Raw genomic sequence first — 18,443 nt, forward strand, 5'->3', positions numbered from 1 at the left:
TCCGTGAGAGCGGCGTCCACGGAGCTCTGCTGGCTTTAGATCGACACATCGATTACACCGACCTGGCGCTGCTGCTGCAGATCCCCAATCAGAACACACAGGTACTCTCCTTTGAATAATAATAGTATTTTCCACCATAAAGTTCTCTAAGCTTGTCCAGGATCTGTCATGTGTTAGTTCTCATTTCTGCTGAGCACAAACTGTATTGTAGTTCACATAAAAGGCCAGAGTTTCCACAGCACACTTACCTAATTTACATAATAGGCTATAAAATGAAATTTCAAACATTGACAGACATTTTCCAGTATCAAACTCTACACAGTGAGGCTCAGCCATGGATATGAAAAACAATAGGCAAAACATATTTTTTACTGGACAGAGGACTTCAGCTCAACTTTATTCAGTATCTTACAATTTCAGTTTTTACTTTCATTACTCCGCTAAAGAATGGCGGAGTTACGTGACAATTGCCATATGTTTGTCTGTCTGTAAGCAACATTACTCAAAAATGGACAAACAGATTTGGATGAAATTTTAAAGGAAGGTCAGAAATGACACAAGGACCAACTGATTAGATTGTGGCAGTAATGTGGCTTATAGTCTGGATCCACAAATTTGTTCAAGATTTCTGTATCATTGCGAGACAGCGGCACAGCATCACTGTAACTATGACAACAAGTGAACGCTACCTCAGCTGCCTGACAATGATCACATGACTGTGATCCTACTACAAATCCACTGCTTGTCGACTTATCGGGACTTATCTGTTACAAGAAATAATTGATTAAATTGTCGAAGCGTTTCCGAGTCCCATCAATTCCCGCCAACCGCCACATATTTAGGTCACGTGATTCCGTATCCGTACGCAACGTACACATGCATAACTCGCCTGTGCTCAGCGCAAGGTCATTTTGTTTGTGAGCATATCTATATTAAATGGCTACATTCTATAGAGCCGTGGTTTCCGATGATCAATAACTGATAAACAAATGCTGCATTTCTGACAATGCCTTGTGGGGGAATGAGTTGCCTTGGTGGAGTACTGCGCTCTCTGAGTGCTTTTCTAGTTTGTAAAATAGTGTTTCATTTACTTCAGACTGGCTTTGTCAGAGCAGGGCCTTAAAGAGCAATTTCCAAATTGAATTGAAAAATTGAAGTCTTCTGTGTGTCAAAGAGCATTAAAAGTAACAATTCAGGGGTTGGTTTCAACCATGAATTACTACGTCACTGGTTAGAGTCCAGGTTTTGTTGGGAGCCTTTGCTCCATCTCCATCATTTCCTGCCATTTCTCTGCTTTCTATAATAACATTTTGAAAACCCTGATAATCTTTAAAAGAAACAGTAGTCCTGGTTTAACCCTCTGAACCCTCAAACCTGCCACTGGATTTGAAAAGCATATTACAGTATTATTTACAGCAAGTAAAAATGGAAAGAATGGGAACGTTTTCAGCTTTCCAATAGTCGTTCAACCACTTATCTGAGATGTGTTACAGTCCATAATCTTTTGCTATATTCTTTGTAGCACAATTAGAAATCTGCAAAAAATAAATGGTATTAACTAACCAGATTCTGTTAAAAATGTATTCCTCTGTTCAGACATTGGGCTAATAGTGACAGACAGGTGACAAAATTTCTGCGATTTTTCAGCTGAACTGGATTGAACTGTAGGTTGTGTTTACACAGAGCAGATAGGAGACAAGCAATTAAAAAAAACATCATATTTTCTAGTACTGGGAACACCTGTGGACACTGGGAAAAATGTTGTACATGCTGATTCCAGTTTATTGAAAGTTTTTTAAATTAGTAATGAAAGAAGACATGTTTTAGTTCTCTATAGTTGTAATCACGATTGCGTTGTTTCCATAGAGGTGCAGGACTTTATTTTGCAGTGAAAAATGAGCCCAATGAGTAAAAATGTGACGGGAGTTAAACAAAGAAGGACTGTTTGGAGTTCAGAGGGCTAAAGCAGGCATGATATTAAAACAAGAACTAATGAATGCCATCACCACAGAGTCATCTAGAAAATGTGTCCAAGCTAATCTTGAAGCTGTGCATCACCTCCGTCCTGCAGGCCAGACAGCTCCTGGAGCAGGAATACAACTCGCTCATCTCCATGGGAACAGAGAGACGGCCTGATGAGGTCAGCCTGCTAATCTTTTTCCGAAAACTTAAAAAAATAAACGGTTTGCGTGAGCAGCCATCTTTTGGTTCTCACACTGTGTCTGTGGCGTCTGTCAGGATGGAACTAAGACGTTCACCCGCTCGCCCTCCTGGAGGAAGATGTTTAGGGAGAAGGACCTCCGGGGCGTGACCTCCGACTCTGCCGAGACCCTGCCTGCTAACTTCCGTGCCTCAGCCATCTCCACGCCCTCCGTTACCCTGAGAAAGGTCCAGAGTGATGGTGAGTCTGGGCCGCGACCTCTGACACCCCCAGCTCTCATATTCGCGTTTGTTTGCCCCTCCGAGCCCCTCGAGGCGCTTCTCAATTTAGACGATGTGTGAAAACCTGTTACTCTATATGGCCTTACTGCACATGAAGAGCACGACAGGCATCGGGGCAGAAGGTCACGAGCTGCGATCAGGTGCAGCGGCTCTCTTCGCAAATGTGTTTATATCTTTAATTCTTGGGAACGAGCCTCAAACAGAAGCATTTGTGTTATATAAGAATGCAAAACCGCAGTCGCATGCACGGAGCAGTTGGTTGCTTTCATGCTACTCTACTATTAGTTTGCCAGTGAAATTTTCTGTTTCCTTTAGCGGAGGAACTGACAATAACAAGGAACAGACACTTCAAAGTACAGAGGAAGACGATTATTCCTCATTCCACTTGTTAATAGCTCGGAGTCTGGAAGGTCAGTGCTGTTTAAGGCGGTGCAGGTACGATAATAACCCCGTCTGTGTTTGTCTCTTGGTCTGCTTCACAGCCAGCTCTGGAGCCCGGGGTGAATCTGCCTCAGTGAGGACGTACTCCTGTTGAGGGGCTGAGGTGAGAAGCGCTTTAATTAAAACTGGCCTCATCCAGTTTCATCCGAGACAAACAGTTTCTCTAAAGCTTCGGCGATGGTTCGCACATGTGTCAAGCACATCTCTTTGAACCTTGTTTATGCATTTGTTTGTCGTCGTGGATTGCTTTGAGCCTGGGATTTTAGTAGTTTCCCCCTAAGGTCTTTAAGTGGTTTGGTTTAGTTGGTGGGGATTTGAGCGGAGTTGAATTAAGGCCACAGAAGCAGTGACGTGGCAATAATGTTGCTTCTCTCCTCAGGGCGCCGACTGGATTGGGACTAGAGGATCCTCTCGCTCATTATCCACGGAGAAAGAAGCAATGAATATATCCATTTAACTTAAAAATAAATCTATCAGTCTGACCATTCTGCAATAACAGAAGCAAAGGAATGAAAGAGGGAAAATTAAGAACGTATGAATGTATTTTTCCGACCAGAAAAGTGGGATCTGCTGTTTTCTCTCTCCGTCTCTCTCCTCCTGTCTGTGAATTAAAGGAAAAACGCCGACGTTGGTCAGTTCGTGCAGGTTTCACCTCTTTTCATTCCTGTCTGCATGTAGCGGAAAGGTTGGGGCAATCATCAGGGCTCATTTCCTCCCTTCAGAGGAAAACCACCGCTGCCATTTATTGTCTTACAGTACGAACAAACAACTCAACATGTTCGCCTTACGACTTCTGCTCGGCAGGCAGGCTGTTTTAATTGAGGGGCCGGGGGCAGAAGTAACCTTCACCGTTAAGATTTTTAAACCGAAGAGGGATTGTTTCCAGGGGGAGGATGGTTGGATAGGATTGTGGTCATTAAAACACCGGTGTTCTCCTTTCTGACTGAGTCGGCCGTGTCCAGTGGTCGGCCATTGTCGGCCTCTACGGGCCTGTCAGGGGCGCCTGAGTGTCCCCAATTGGTCGGGGTGGTGTCATAAAACACATCTGAATTCAGACCACCATTTAGCTCCGACCACATCAGAGGGACCCTCCTCACGCTTTGTGTGCTGGCACCTTGAAAGCCGATAGTCTGAGTAATCTCTTTTGAAGGGAGCCATTATGGAGATCAAAGCGCTGAGCGGGATGGGACGAAGGCGGAGGAAGGCCACAGAGGCATTGTGTTCGATGATTTTCATGATGTCGGCGGTGGCAGCACGTCAATTAGGTCACTGTCCGTACCACTTCTAAGAAGATGTTCATTACCACGGGTTTATAAGTTCTGGCTTTATTAAAGTTAAAAGGGCACTTAACCGTAATCACGATACTCAGCCTGTCCAAACAGTCCTGTGGTGACCTCATTCCTGGCTTCCCAACACAAATCCTGCACTACATTTGAGAGTTTAGATGGGAGAGTTCAGTGGAAGAAGCTTCTGAGTCGGTTTTTTTTTAGTCGCGTTTCATAAAATTATCAAGTGAATCTGAAGTTCATTTAAAATATTGCAAAAAAAAAAGCTCAATTTAAAAAGAAAGTGGTATTAAAGCTGGTTTCGAAAGTTCTTTGGAGTGAATAACTTGGCTGGTTTGTCATCAGAAGGTGGCGCTGTAGGCTACATTAGCTGTAATGAACAGAGTAGAAGAAGCTGGAAGCAAAATCATTTGTTTGCCAACTGAGAAAAAAAGTCTGGTTTTCAATCTGGAAAGATTCTTGCATGTCAGCTGGTATTGTAATCATTCATGCCGTTTGGAGATTACGACAAAAGATGTGGAAACGACAAAGAAGTCGTGCGCGTGTAATGTTTGCTATGTCAGATCCAACTGCAAAATTGGCTATATTTCTTAGAATTTTGACATTTGCATTCAGTTTTTTTGATGCGATACTTCAAAATGGGGGGAAAAAGTCAAGGATGCCCAAACCTTCCCGCCCCTAAACTTTACTATAAATTTAACTATTATGGCTAAAATATGCTGTTTATAACTCCATGACCTCCACTTCGTATCTCATGACCCCTCTGTTGGGAACCACCAAAAATGATTTTTGTGAGACCTTCATGAATTCAACCCTCAAAAATTTCAATAATCTTCTGGCAAAACCGTTTATCAAGAATTCAGTTTTGAGTACAGACTTGGTAGTTTGGCATGAATAAGACCTTAAATCTGTGCTTCAAAATGCAGTTTTAGTTCTAAATGAAGAGTTGTTGCATTGCAGTAATACAGGATGTGTGGAGTTAAAGATGTTCATAAATAGACATCATGTTTCTGCTAAGTTAGAGAGAAAAGTGAAAAGAAAAAGTTATTCTAAAAGAGAATATAAACTAGAAATAACGGAAACCTTGAGAACCAAGTTCAGGGTATCAATATAGTATCTTGAAACACAATAAATGCAATTAATTGTAAATTAAAAGCCCTGTATATAGGATGTCTGACTAGAAAGTGGTACCAAGATTGATAAATATGTGAAATTAGACTCCTCACTGAACCTCCACAATGTCGCATGGTGAGTTTTATGACTGTAATCATCAGCTCAGGGTCTGCGGTAGTCGTGATGATGGGAGAAGCGACAGAGAGACCAAACAGCATCTCAGAGGGAGGTGAGAAAAAATAGACAAAAAACCCAAAACAAAACAAAGGATGGACAGAAGCCGGTCATTTTACTGCACACACAAGCCATAACAGAAACTAAGAGCTTCTCTTTGCGGAGGAGGGTGAGACCAGAGAGAGGCAGGAGGGGAAGCCGAGCCCATGGAAGTCCAGGAAACAAAAACCTTTAGCCTCTGTGTTTACGATGCATGTCAAATAAACGACAATGACCTAAAAACATTTTTTTGGTAGTGAAGATGATATGAGGTGTCGTTAAAAAAAATATATATCTGTATGATAAACCTACAGGGGAGGGAGCCTGGGGATCAATTTGTAAAATGTGTGTATTTTTTTCAGTTGTATTTTTGATTTTTTACGATAACTATTTATTTTCTTTAGGTATGTATTGGACAATGTATGTACATGTTCCGTTCCTTCTCGACTTCATTTGAACTAGTTTTAAAAGTAAATATGGAAAATGGTCATTCAAATACGCTACTGTATGTGTACATTTTGAGAACAAATTGTGCAATGATTTAACAGATTTCCATGATTAAAGTGATAGTAATACAAATTGAAAATATCATCTGGAAAATAAAGAGTAATGATGATGATAATGAAAATGGTGATGTAAAAGAGAAAAAAAAAAAATAAAGCGATCCAGGTGGATCTGCTGATCATCCCAAACTTTACCTGTTTTACTTTTTACTGTTACAGTTTTGTCAGTTAATAATTCAGGTTTCCTTTGATTTCACTGCAAATATTGCTTTTTTTATTTTGCACACAGCGTACAAAACCTTTGCTTGCAATGGAGGATTTTTAGACTATGGCTTTGGTCTGAATCTTTCTTCCACCTCTTAAAACCACAAAATGAAATTCTGAATTTAGTTCCGCATCTACTTGAGTTATGTTGTGAGAGAATACTGAGTACAAAGATGCTTTATTACCACACTTGGCAGGCCAACTGAACAAACCAGCAGATGGTATAATTAGGTTGTTTAAGTGTCATTTGTGTCATTTACAACCGCATCGTTTTTACATTCATGAACCACATTTAACAAGTCCCACAGACCCAGATGTATCCTGCAGCAAATCATTGGCCTGACTGTGCTAAAATGTGCCCACACTGTTTGGAAGCATTCACGGTAATCCACAGTTTGAAGCAGTAACATGAAGCCTCAGTAGGTGGCGGCTGCTTCCTCTTACAAGCCAAGCAGCCCAGAGGCTGGAATTATCATCAGACACTGGAGAGACCTACTACTCCATGAAGACTTACTCTATAAATACACACAGATATACATAGATTCATACATAAAGGTATACTGGTGTCATATTGTACACATATAGATAAAGGAATATATTAATATCAAAGACACATGCTTACATACTAACCAAAAATAACTTAGATTATGAAAGATAAATCATAAAAAACAGTACTTCTTAAAAGTCAAATCTCTATATATGACATTTTTTCCCTAAGATCTAGTATTGAGGTCGTCTTGTTTGTTTTTAGTAAAAGTCATGGTGGAGGGAGGCAGCGATGGAAAAAGTTAATGCAGCGAGAGTCAAAGTGAACACAGAAGGATGTCACAGCTGCTCTGCTCTGTGTCATTTTCTACTTCCTGCCGTCCCCCCTCCTCCCTCGTTCAGCCCCTCCCCCTCCCCATCAGGATCTCCCTCCCCACCGGCTGGTTCGCTCTGGACAGCAGCACGCAGACGCAAGACGAGTCGATCCGGATCCACCTCCAGCCAGTTCTGTTGTTTGCATCTTTGGTGAGAGCTCGCACAAACGACTCCCTGGCTTTGCACTCGCTCCTCCACTGTTTCTTATCCACGCCCAGGCAGCCGGCTCCGGCCACGCCCGTCTCCGTGGACTTCCCCGCCCCGCGCCCTTTGACCTGCCAGCACCGCTCGGCTGCTCGGCCTTGCGGCAGCGAGTCTCAAAGAAATACTGTTTGAGGGGTCCAGCCTGAGTCTGGATTTCCTGCAAGATGGTGACCGTCTTTCCATGGGAGTCGATGGCGGTCTTTTTGTCGGTTACCCAAACGTTCTCCGACTCGCACACTGATTTCTCGCCTCTCCTCCAGTCGTTTAAATGCGAGCGTTTGTTCCTTTTAACGGGCCGAATGACATCTGTGTAGCTCGGCATCGTGCTCCGGTCAATGGCTCGGTCGCCGTGACCCTCAATGTGTCCGTCCGTGTCCTCCTGGTCCTCACCGTCCTCCTCCAGCAGGCCGCTCTCCAACATCAGCAGGAGAGGTGGGTGCTTCGGAGGCGTCGGGGACGGCGAGAACAGGACTCGAGGGTGAGCGTCCAGAAACATCTCATCTCCTTCTCGGAAGCCGTCCAGACCTGGCCCTGCCTCCAGGCTCTCCTCAGCCAGACCTCCTTCCAGTGTCCGCTGGATGTCTGCTGCATCTCCAAACTGCTGTGACGGAGCAGTTGGAGCTTTCTGAACCTTCAGTGCAGCAGCAGGAGTAGCAATATCTTGGTTTTCTACTGCAGAAACTTGGAGTGGTCTCGCTGTAGAGTCCTGAAAGTTCTCCTTCTTGGAAACATCCACAAAACTGGAGTAATCTTTGCTGCTGCTGTCAGATTTGTAGTCCTTTGGTAGAGAATGATCCTCGGATATATCCTCGGTCCTGAGTGTTCCTCCTCCTGCGGGAACATCCAAACTGCTTGTACCATCGCCGCCTGAGTTGCTTTGTGACTGGTAGGTTCCTTGATGCTCCACTTTGAACGTGGAAGTCTCTTTTACAAAATCTTCAGGGTTCTGGAGATCCTGTCTGCTGGCGTGTCGGCTAAGAGCGGCAGCCATGTTGTAGTCCGATTGTGAGGCACTTCCATTGAAGCCGTAGTCCACGGGGGGAGCCGCTGCGTCCTGATGGTGCTCTCTGCGCTCATTGAAGCCAGGCTCTGTGGTCGCGGCAGCAATCCTGGACACGGGGTTGTGAGGGAAGGGCAGGGCCGAGGCGATCACCATGGCAACCAGGGGAAGCCAGTGCATCACTCCCAAGACGTATCAGCTGGCGGTTGAAAGCACACAAGGGAAGAGAGAGGCAGCGTTATTTTACACAATGCAAATTGTGGCTTATACAGTTAAACCAATTAAAATGTAAAAGGAGAAGTTTTACTGGTGGCCTGCAGCTTTATGGAGCTTTAACTGCTGAGGTATGGCTTTAAAATCTTGGCAGAACTTGTGGAAAAACAGGACCAAGAGGAGCAAAGTCACCCTTTGCTTCCTCGTGTGGAGTTCAGCTACAAATGCTGCAGATTGTGGAGAGTTGACCTTCAAACGAAGACACTGACAACCTGGTATGTGTGCGAGTTAGAAACTTTACAGCCAAAGGAGATGGATTAAAAAGACATCTGCAACCTGAAAAAACAAGCCGTCCCCTTCAGCTTCTAAGGCCGTCTTTTCTTTTTCCCCTTCTGTTGTTAAAAGCTTTTCTTAGATTCAAGAATCGCTCTACATTAAACACATCTACTTGTCACAACAGACTAGGTAAAGAAAGTGAGTCGGTGTAGCCGAATAGTCTTTACCTGATCCCACCTGGGCTGACCCTGATATAATACTGTACATCTGCTGCCTTTGACTGGGAGAGATTTAGAGACAGACTGAGCACTATTGTAAACGTCCTGCCTGCCGTAACCTGCATTATCTAAACTCTGTGCAGCTTGTAATCACAAAAAAAGATTAGTGGTGCTTTTTATGCAGCAAAAATATGGAACAAATACTGAATAATTCCTTTAGGAGGCCGAGTAATGAAGCAGTAGGTCTGTAAAAGCAGGAGAGAGATTTAGATTGTCAGAGGCAGCACAGTGTGTTATTAAAATGTTACAAATGTGTATTTCAGAGCTCCAGCTCGTGATCGGTTAGTCATTAGCTTATCTACAGAACTATTTTGAGAAACAGTCATTTTTATTATATTTACTTTAGTGTGAACTTAATTATTTTATTTACTATGTTACCTACACATCAAATACTTCTCTTTACCTTCATGTCTAAATCTATTTTTACCATCCTAAGTTTTGTCTCTTGTAAAGCACTTTAAACTGGGACTGACTAACGCTGGCATTTTAAAATGACAATTGAGACAATTATTTTTAACTAGTTCCTATGTTCTATAGACATAACTACTTGATTATTTGAGAAAATATTCTGCAAATTAAGTTTTGTTTTGGAAACTAATCTAAATGTTAGCTGTAGCGCTAATGTTGGAACCACATAAAGCCCAAAACCCCACCAGTGGGTTTGAAAGGCATGTTTATCTTTATTTTAAAAAAAGAAAGAGTTTGAGGCGGTGAAAAAAGAAATAATCTTCTGATTTCTGACTATACTTAACTCAAATAATTAACCAATTAACCAAAAATGAATCTGAAATCGCTTCACTGTTCATGTATCATTTCAAAATTTGCCAAAAAACGAATTCGCTGTAATCTATTCTGTAAAAAGTAAAAATTCTGTGCTCCTCGGTGCAAATGCAAAGACATGAGTGACTCTACTGTGACCACCGATTATGTGGCAAAAATTCAGACACTACTCGGCTGAACTGCAGGCTGTGTTTACACAGAGCAGAAGGGGGAAGAGTATGGAAACAAATTAAAAATGTTAATGGCTTTATAGTTTTAACTGCACAGTCCTCTCTATGCCTAGTCATGGCTGTGCTGTTTCCATAGAGGTGCAGGACTTTATACTGCAGTGAAAAATGAGTCAACAGTGAGTAATAATGTGACGGGAGCAAGAAACACCACAAACTGCTTGGGGCTCAGAGGGCTAATGGATTACGTTTAAGAATTTTTAATATAAACTGCTTGCTTATATCTGAAATTAAATTACTTTAATAAAATGTACAATGAAAGTATGAAAACTAGTATTCAACTATCACGCTGAGATCCATTCGGTTCTTGTTTTTGGTGTGATGCTGAGTTAAACAGCGACAAAGTGAAAAGTCATTACAACAGCTATTTCACAATTATACAATACTCAAATAAAACACTCCCTCACGTTTAAGCCAAACGTAAACATGCATTAGATCTTTCCGTTGTGTGATTATGTCGCGTCTGACATCATAACGAAGAAACAAAAAAGTCATGAGTCGAGCGGAGGTGAATCATGTGCGTTGCACTGTGACTCACAGCAGAAATATTCCAGTCACCCATCCATGTAGCAGGTACACCGGGACGGCATTCACAAACCTACGCAGCGCAGATTCAGTTATCTGTCTGAAAGGAGGGAGGAGGTCACTTGGAAAGAGTTAAAATAGGTGGAATGATCAGAATGTGAGTGATGCAGCTTCAGCGGCGAGGCTCCTTCACGGTTTCCTCAGGCGGCGAGGAGTCAAAAATAACACGCAGGGGACGAAGGACAGAGTGCGCTTGCTGTTTGTCTGTGTGGGTGAGTGGATGCATCATCGGCGGGCATTGGTGTGAACGAGGTGAATGAGTGACAAAACAAAATCCTTTCTGTGACAGGAGCTGTAGTCAGCGGGGCCACACCCTGGACACAATGCAGAGCAGCGAGGTTTGGTTGGCACATCACTCACGCTGACAATAAATCAAAGTGTGTCGAGCTTCCTGTTTGCTCAGACTACTGATCCACGTAGCAGGCCTGCCAAACGCTCTGTGTGATGAAAGCAAATTAAACGATAAATCTGACTGTTAACACACCCCTGCAGCGCAGAGAGGCCCGCAGAGGGCTGAAAACACGGTGTGCAGCAAAGGAGGTGGTTCAGGGTGAATATCCAGGAGGGTTGGTACTATTAGTACAGGGCAGTTTCTTCGGGGCTTTTGGGAGCGTTCAGACAGGAGGCAGGCAGACCCTCTAAGTGGTTTCTTTGTAAAACAGCAGCAGCACTTCCATCTCCACGCTCCATTTGCTACAATGACACGCATCATTTACGCTCCCTGCGAGGCCAGACGAGGACCACGACGTTCTCCCAGCGGCTGGACTCGACCCAACCCCCCCCCCCCCCCCCCCCCCCCCCGGTCCACCCGCAGACATCCCCGACTCTGAACCCAAAAGCTCACTCGGCGCTGCACACTTATGTTAATCCTAATCTCCGTAGCATGGAGCTCTTCTAAATGAGCGCAGGAAGAATACCCTGAAACCACAGGACAGGGCCTGAACAAACAGAGCAACCACCTCATCGGGCAAAAATCCGTGAATAAACACACTAAACAGACTAAACTATGACATTAACAGCGAGGCCTCATTGAACTCAGATTATTAATTAGGCAGCTCAGATCCACTCAGATGTGTTTATTAGATGATAGACGTTGAGTTTGTTCGACTCAAACATGCAAGTTACAGGAACTTAATTTGAATAATTACTACGTCATCTCATGAACTGAAGTTGAGTTTTAAAGTCCAGTCAGTTTAAGATTGAATTAGAGTGACTTGCTTTCTTTTTACATTTTTGTAGTTGAAGGAGCCGTTTCTTTTTTCTGACATGACGAACATTGGTGTTGAAATCCTTTTTGTTTTACATGAGACTGAATGTGAGGCTGTTTCTAGTTTCTTTGTTTTACAATAAATGTACAGGGGCAAGGGTAAAATTCAGTACAAACAATCCCCTTGGTTTGTTATTCTTATGTAAATGACAGAACATTCTTATGTAAATGACAGAACAGCAAGTTTTCTGAGAATTCAAGTGAAAAAAGACAAAATTTAACTCCAACAAAGCACGCTGGGAATCTGTTAGCATTCTTTACAAACTAAAATCAATGACTTGGTTGAAGTCTCTGCTGTAGATTAATTAAACTTGTGTTTTAAAGCCAAAAACTTGATATTTTAGGCTGTAGTAACTTCTGTAAAAAAAAAAAGGTCACTTAATGCCACATAAATCCTCTTTAATGTTCTCCAGTGTCAAGACGCAAACTCTGCAATGCAACATTCCCAAAGATATAAGGAGGCGACCTCAGCGGGCATTTTTAAGTGACAGCTTTAATCGGAGCCGTTTCACTTTTTTTTTTTTTTTTACAACCACTCTGCAACGTTTTCCCCCCTCTGATTCTCGATTTAATATTTCATTTTACAAGTCTAGTTATTTCATCTTAATCGTTCCTTGTTTTGCTGCATTTTTCATTGTATATACAGCACTTTAAAAGTTGCTTAGGCAACCTGCTACTGCTGTTTATTTAAATTTTCTTGCAATTGACTCATCTGCGGATTCATTTTTTGATTACATTTGGTCGACAAAATATCCAAATATGTGGAAAAACGCCCACTACAGCTTCCTGAAGTCCAAGAAAATCTCAGGACATTTCTAAAACCCAGATAATTAACATTTATTATAATGTAAGACATTAGAGAAGCTACAACATGAGGAAGTTTTTGCTTGAGAACAGATAGTAGTCTCTTATTTTACATCCATTAAATTAGCACAGAACACATAAAGAATAGGAGCAGCTTTGCCAAAAAGCACATTAAACCTTGAACAAATTGGTCTGACTCCTGTTTCCAGCGTTGCCAGTGTGAACCGCAGGGTTTTAATCCAGATTAGACAGCATGAGTGAAGTCATCGGGGGGAATTATGGTGCAGAAAGCCTCTGACTGTGAGACCCTCCCCAGGAAACGGATGCCATAAAGCAGATCCACACCTGGCAGCGGCTACTGTGCTATTAGCCTGTTTACAGAGTAATCCCCTCCTCATGTGTGGCAGTTGTCAGACACTGACGGACAGTTAATGCATTCTGTCTCAGTGTCCTCGTCCTAATCCTGCCTGTTTGAAGTTGAGCAACCCAAAATTGTTGTCCGGAGGCCGACAGTCTGCAGGAAGTTTCCCTGTAAACAGTTTGCACCTCATGTAGCATCTTTCAGCAGATTTTATGACAGCTTCGGTCTGACAAATCTGTTTGAAATGCATCCATTGGAAACCACAGGAGTGGCTGTGACACCTTGCGCTTTGTGAAAAAAAACATGCAGGTAAATGATTGTCCTTTTCACTCTCTGTTTTTTTCCTATCTCCCCTCCTCTCTCTCTACAGTAAAAGCCTCACATGTGCTCATTTACAATGCTTTGCTGCCCCACTGTGCAAACAGCCCATTAATTCCAGCTCTGTGATTGTTTCATAGCATGCTCGGCCTGCAGGATCCAGCCCCCTCCTCTCCAGCCTTTTTTTTCACTCCATATCAGTGACACCTCTTTCAAATCACTTTCACACACAGGATGACACTTTGGAGGAGCTGCATGCGCAAGAAAATATCTTTCACATGCTGCAAGTGACTCCACAGAACATTTAAAAGCTGCAATCAATGAATTTATGCTCTCTCTGATCCTTTCACTTGCACTTTCACTAAAAAGAGAGGAAAAATAAACCTCCCACAGAGTCTATCCAGCTGCTGATCTTCTGACAATAAGGAATTAAAAGATCAGCAGCAGGTATGTTTTCAAAGGCAGGCTGATGTGAGTGATCTACCTGCGGGTTTGGATTGTGATTCGGTAGCTCTCACCTCACCTGAGTGACTGCCAAGCAAAACAAAATGTGGAAAATCCTACAAGTGCGCGACTGCCAAGCAAAACGCAACTTGAAATCGAGATGTGAAGGTGTCAAGTGTTTTTGCTTTTGCAACAAGTGAGAAGAGCTGGGTAAATAAAACGCATAGATTAATAAATACATGCATAAACTAAAATTACACTGAGAAAAATGCGTTTAGAATAAATTGTATAAAAGATCCAGTTGGGCTGTGTTTGCATGCATGCATTTGGGTGAAAAGTAGAGCTGTTAAATGCAGTGTTTGTAGCCAAAATGGTAAATAAGCTGACCGAGTTAAGCTGTTACGTTCATTATGTAACTACAAGTGTATTTTACAGATAGAATGCATTAATAAATCAATAAATATGTGTGTGTATTGCTTTTTACTGGACACTTTAAGGCCTCCGGGTGTGATTTGGAGACATACCGTTTAGGTGAGATCCGGACCCCGCGTCCTTCCAGCTGACACCACATTGATTATAGAGTCCTGTCGCCAGTTGCTCAACTGGTTTAGAAAAATAAAAACAAAACACACTTTCGCACGTCAACAGCAGAACTAATCACGCACATTTCTTCCTTCTAGTCCGTGACATCGCATGTGCGCCTCAGAAACCAAAAATCCGACGAGGAAAAAAATGGAAAGTAACCAGAAAACTTGTCTCTCCTGTCCGGGAGCGCTTCCACTGTGAGGAGGTAGGGTGGCTGTTAAAATGCTGTGTGTAATTAAGACTGGCAAAAAAACGAGCCGAAAATCTAGATATTCCACGAGTTGTTACTCCTCCAAAGCGGTTCAAATATGTGAACGAAGAAGTGGAGTGGTGAGGAAAGTTGTGCCAAATGTTTTAAGATCCGAACTCCGCCTGAAACGCGTAAAGTCCGACGAACATTTAAGCTAGCGCGACGTGGACGGGCAGCTTCCGTGTGCGGATTTCAAAATAGAACACTCCTTGGTGAACCTGCACTGCAGTTACGCGGGGAAGTCGCAGCGGCGCTTTTATTTTTTTAAGACAGCCGCAGCCACTTCCAGCACTAAGCGCCGTTAGCTGCCGCTAGCTCGACGCAGCTAAAGACTCCGGTTTTTGTTGGGAAGCGCAGAGACGAGTTTTCTTCCTCAGGAGGTCAGTATATTGAGAAGAGACCCACAACATTAAACGAGTAACATCTGTGAGAGCAGATGTATGAAAGGACCGCCTCCTAAACACCTAATATAAAACAGTTTTCCAACATTTAGCAGGCAACATTAGCCAAAAAGTCGCATTTTGTTGCTAACTTCTCCTTACATGCACACTGAAGTGCGTGACTGAATATTTTTTCTTTTTTTTTTTTTTTACCGTTACCTCCCACTTTTTTCACTCCTGCCACCACACTTCTCAAGAAATCTGTCTGATGAATTACCAGGGGCGGTATTGGCTCTGCTCCACGTGTTGTGAGTTCATTATGTGGTGGTAACAGACAGTGCAAATTATTACAAACAAGCTGTAGCGAGGCTGGGATTGTTCAGGGTCCTCCGGTCTGCAAAGTGCAAAAGGCTGCAACGTGATAGCAGTTTGGCACAATCCAACCTGAGGATGTAACCTTAGTTTTAATGCCAGATCCGAGTCTGCTTGCAGATTGCTTCCTGCCTGCTTGTGCCAGATTTCTTGGTAGATGCGAACATGACTTTCTTGGCATGTGAAGGAGGTCAAAAAATACACGTGTGTAAACCAAATCCAGGGCTAAAAATTAAATAGCCTAAAAACGCAGAAAAAAATACTGTATACCCCGACAGACAGCTTAAAAACTATTTAAACTTCACTGAATTTAGGAAAACGTTACCCAAATTGCTGATTCCAAAAGATACTTTGTACTTTGGCGGAGATGTATTTAAGCTTTACTATAGTTCGTAAAAAAATTCCCTAGATTACCTGGATGGTGAAAAATAACTTACGCTATTTTCTAAAGTACAATTTTGAGTTACTGATACTGTTTTTTGTCTTCTGAGGACTTTTTGACATCTACAGAGTTTTCTTAGGAAATAAAAAACTACACATGTGGCAGACAATATTCAGAGTTAAACATAAAACAGGCCTAGAATACTTAGAGATACACTGTATACTCTGACAGACTGCTTGGGAAACTATTTAAACTACTATATTAAGTATAAAATTACTCAAATTACTGATTTGTGGATACTGCAAAGTAACTAAGACCATTTGCTGAAGTACTGTGCTTAAGTCATGCCATGTTCATTTTTCTAAAAATGTGTCAAACAAAAATAAATACTAGTAGACCTACAGTCCGGTATACTCTTACAGACTGTGTGCAAAACTATTTAAACTCTTCAATTTTGCTGAGTGAAAGTCACCACATTCATGTTCACAGGGGTAAACTTGCTGATCTGGCCGCCTTTGACAGTGGAAAGTAACTAAATACATTCACTAAGTACAGTACTTCAGCATAATTCTCGGTTTACTTGAGTATTTCCATGTCTTGCTACTTTACACTTATACTAGAATAGTATAGAAGACTAGTTACTCCATAAAATATAACCAGCAAAGGAGTTATGAACTTATTGAACTTCATTGACTGCACGATGCCTGTAAAACGTTGGACGTTTCGCCTTGTGATGTCAACATAATTTGGATTTTTGACAAAAATATTTAAAAGTGACTTATTCATGTCAAAGTGAAAACAGATTCGTTCACAGTAATGTCAATAAATGAAAAACATAAAAAGTAAAATGACTCATTGTATAAGTATTCATGACATTAAAGTCAGTCTTTAGTTGATGCACCTTTGGCTGCGGTTCCAGCATTGAGCCTGTGTGGATGGTCTCAATCAGAGTTTCACATCTGGTCGCTGCAGTTTTACCCCAAAGCTGCTCAAGCTCTGTCAGGTTGCACAGGGATTGTATATCAACATCCCTTTTCAAGTCCAGCCACAAAGTCTTCGTTGGATTGATGTCTGTGCTCTGACTCAGAACGTTCACCTTGTTGTCTTTAAACCATTTCTGTGCAGCTTTGGCTGTATGCTTTCGGTCATTGTATTGCTGGAAAACAAACTTTCTCCCATGTGGCAGTTGAATGAGGTTGTCCTGCAGGATATTCCCATACTTTACTGCCTTCATTTTACCTTTGCAATCCTTCTAGGACCTCCTGCTGGGAAGTATCCCCACATCATGATGCTGCCACCACCATGCTTCACAGTGGGGATGGCACCTTTGCGCATTGTGTGGCATCTGTCAAACGTAGTGTCCACTTTAATGGCCTAAAAGCTCAATTTTGGCCTCATCAAACCAAAGAATCTTCTTCCAGTTCACTTCAGAATCTCCCACATGCTTTCTGGTAAGCTCAAGTGAGATTATTTTAGCAGTGTCTTTCTTTTGCCACTCTATTATAAAGCTTTTGAAGAAAGAACAGGCAACAGTTGCTGTATTCACAGATTCAGAGGACTCATAGGTGTTTTTGTTGCCTCCCTCACTAGTCTCTTTGCGCACAATTACTCAGTTTTTTTAAAGAATGGCCTGCTCTGAGCAGATTTACCCATATGTGACATTCCAGTCATTTCCTACTGATGGATTTGATGTTACTTCAAGGGATATACAGTGACTTGGAAACGTTCTTGTATCCATCCCATGACCTTCGCTTTTCAGTAACCTTTCCACAAAGTTGCTTGGAGTGTTCGCGGTGTTGTTGTGTCCATAAGCACTGATTCAATAGTGACTGGACTTGTAGATAGAGGTGACTTTATACCACAGTCACATGAAACACTTTCTCGGCACTCAGATAATCACCATTGACATTACTGACTTTATCAAAATCTGTTTTCACTTTGATGCGAATGAGTCTTTTTTTGTAAATCCTTCTCCAAAGATCCAAATGAAATTGATCATGATTCAGTGTTAAAAACAGTGAAAAGGGACAACTTCCAAGTGATGAGAAAACTATTAATAGTTACTGTAACAATGAGTTGAATCACCTTTACCAGCTTTACTTTTCATTTGTGTGTGTGTGTGTGTGTGTGTGTGTGTGTGTGTGTGTGTGTGTGTGTGTGTGTGTGTGTGTGTGTGTGTGTGTGTGTGTGTGTGTATTTTGATGCTAATACTTTGGTACTTTTACCTAATTGCAAGATCTAATGTGCTTTACTTTTGTCTAATGCCTGTTGTAATGCTCATTTTTATGCTTTTTTTGCAACTTTAAATTGACTAACTTCTTGGCCAGGTATCCCTTGAAAAACAGATTTTAATCTATCAGGACATCCTAGTTGAAAAAGGTTGAACAAAAAATTAATAACACCTGTCACTGCGGCGAACCTTGTTCCATAAACACGGCATCCTCAAATAACGTCATATTTTAATTACAGCTGAGGTGGTTCCAATCACTATTTGTTAGCTGCTAATTTCCTCTCATTTTATGAGAAGTCTTAAACTGTGAGAAAACAAGTTCTTTGTTGATGTTGAAGGGATTAACGTCCCACAAGTATCCTCA

The 18,443-nt window shown here is 42.1% G+C and overlaps 2 protein-coding genes across 2 annotated transcripts in view; one reads left to right on the forward strand and one right to left on the reverse strand.

The window, feature by feature from the left end:
- ppfia3 (PTPRF interacting protein alpha 3) overlaps nucleotides 1-3,518 on the forward strand; it is a 39,764-nt gene extending 36,246 nt beyond the window's left edge. Inside the window, 5 exon segments of the mRNA XM_051941259.1 lie at nucleotides 1-101; nucleotides 2,072-2,140; nucleotides 2,239-2,401; nucleotides 2,925-2,986; nucleotides 3,263-3,518. Of these exon segments, the coding sequence (XP_051797219.1) occupies nucleotides 1-101; nucleotides 2,072-2,140; nucleotides 2,239-2,401; nucleotides 2,925-2,977 (386 nt within the window). The 3' untranslated portion in view covers nucleotides 2,978-2,986; nucleotides 3,263-3,518.
- Nucleotides 3,519-6,423: 2,905 nt separating this feature from the next.
- On the reverse strand, nucleotides 6,424-14,871 carry LOC110951668 (uncharacterized). The gene is given in 3 exon segments (XM_022194851.2): nucleotides 6,424-7,380; nucleotides 7,383-8,526; nucleotides 14,405-14,871. Coding segments are annotated over 2 exon segments (1,359 nt in total). The 5' UTR covers nucleotides 8,508-8,526; nucleotides 14,405-14,871; the 3' UTR covers nucleotides 6,424-7,146.
- Nucleotides 14,872-18,443: the final 3,572 nt, after the last annotated feature.

The sequence above is a fragment of the Acanthochromis polyacanthus genome, chromosome 21, assembly GCF_021347895.1.
Source record: "Acanthochromis polyacanthus isolate Apoly-LR-REF ecotype Palm Island chromosome 21, KAUST_Apoly_ChrSc, whole genome shotgun sequence".
Lineage (NCBI taxonomy): Eukaryota > Metazoa > Chordata > Actinopteri > Pomacentridae > Acanthochromis > Acanthochromis polyacanthus.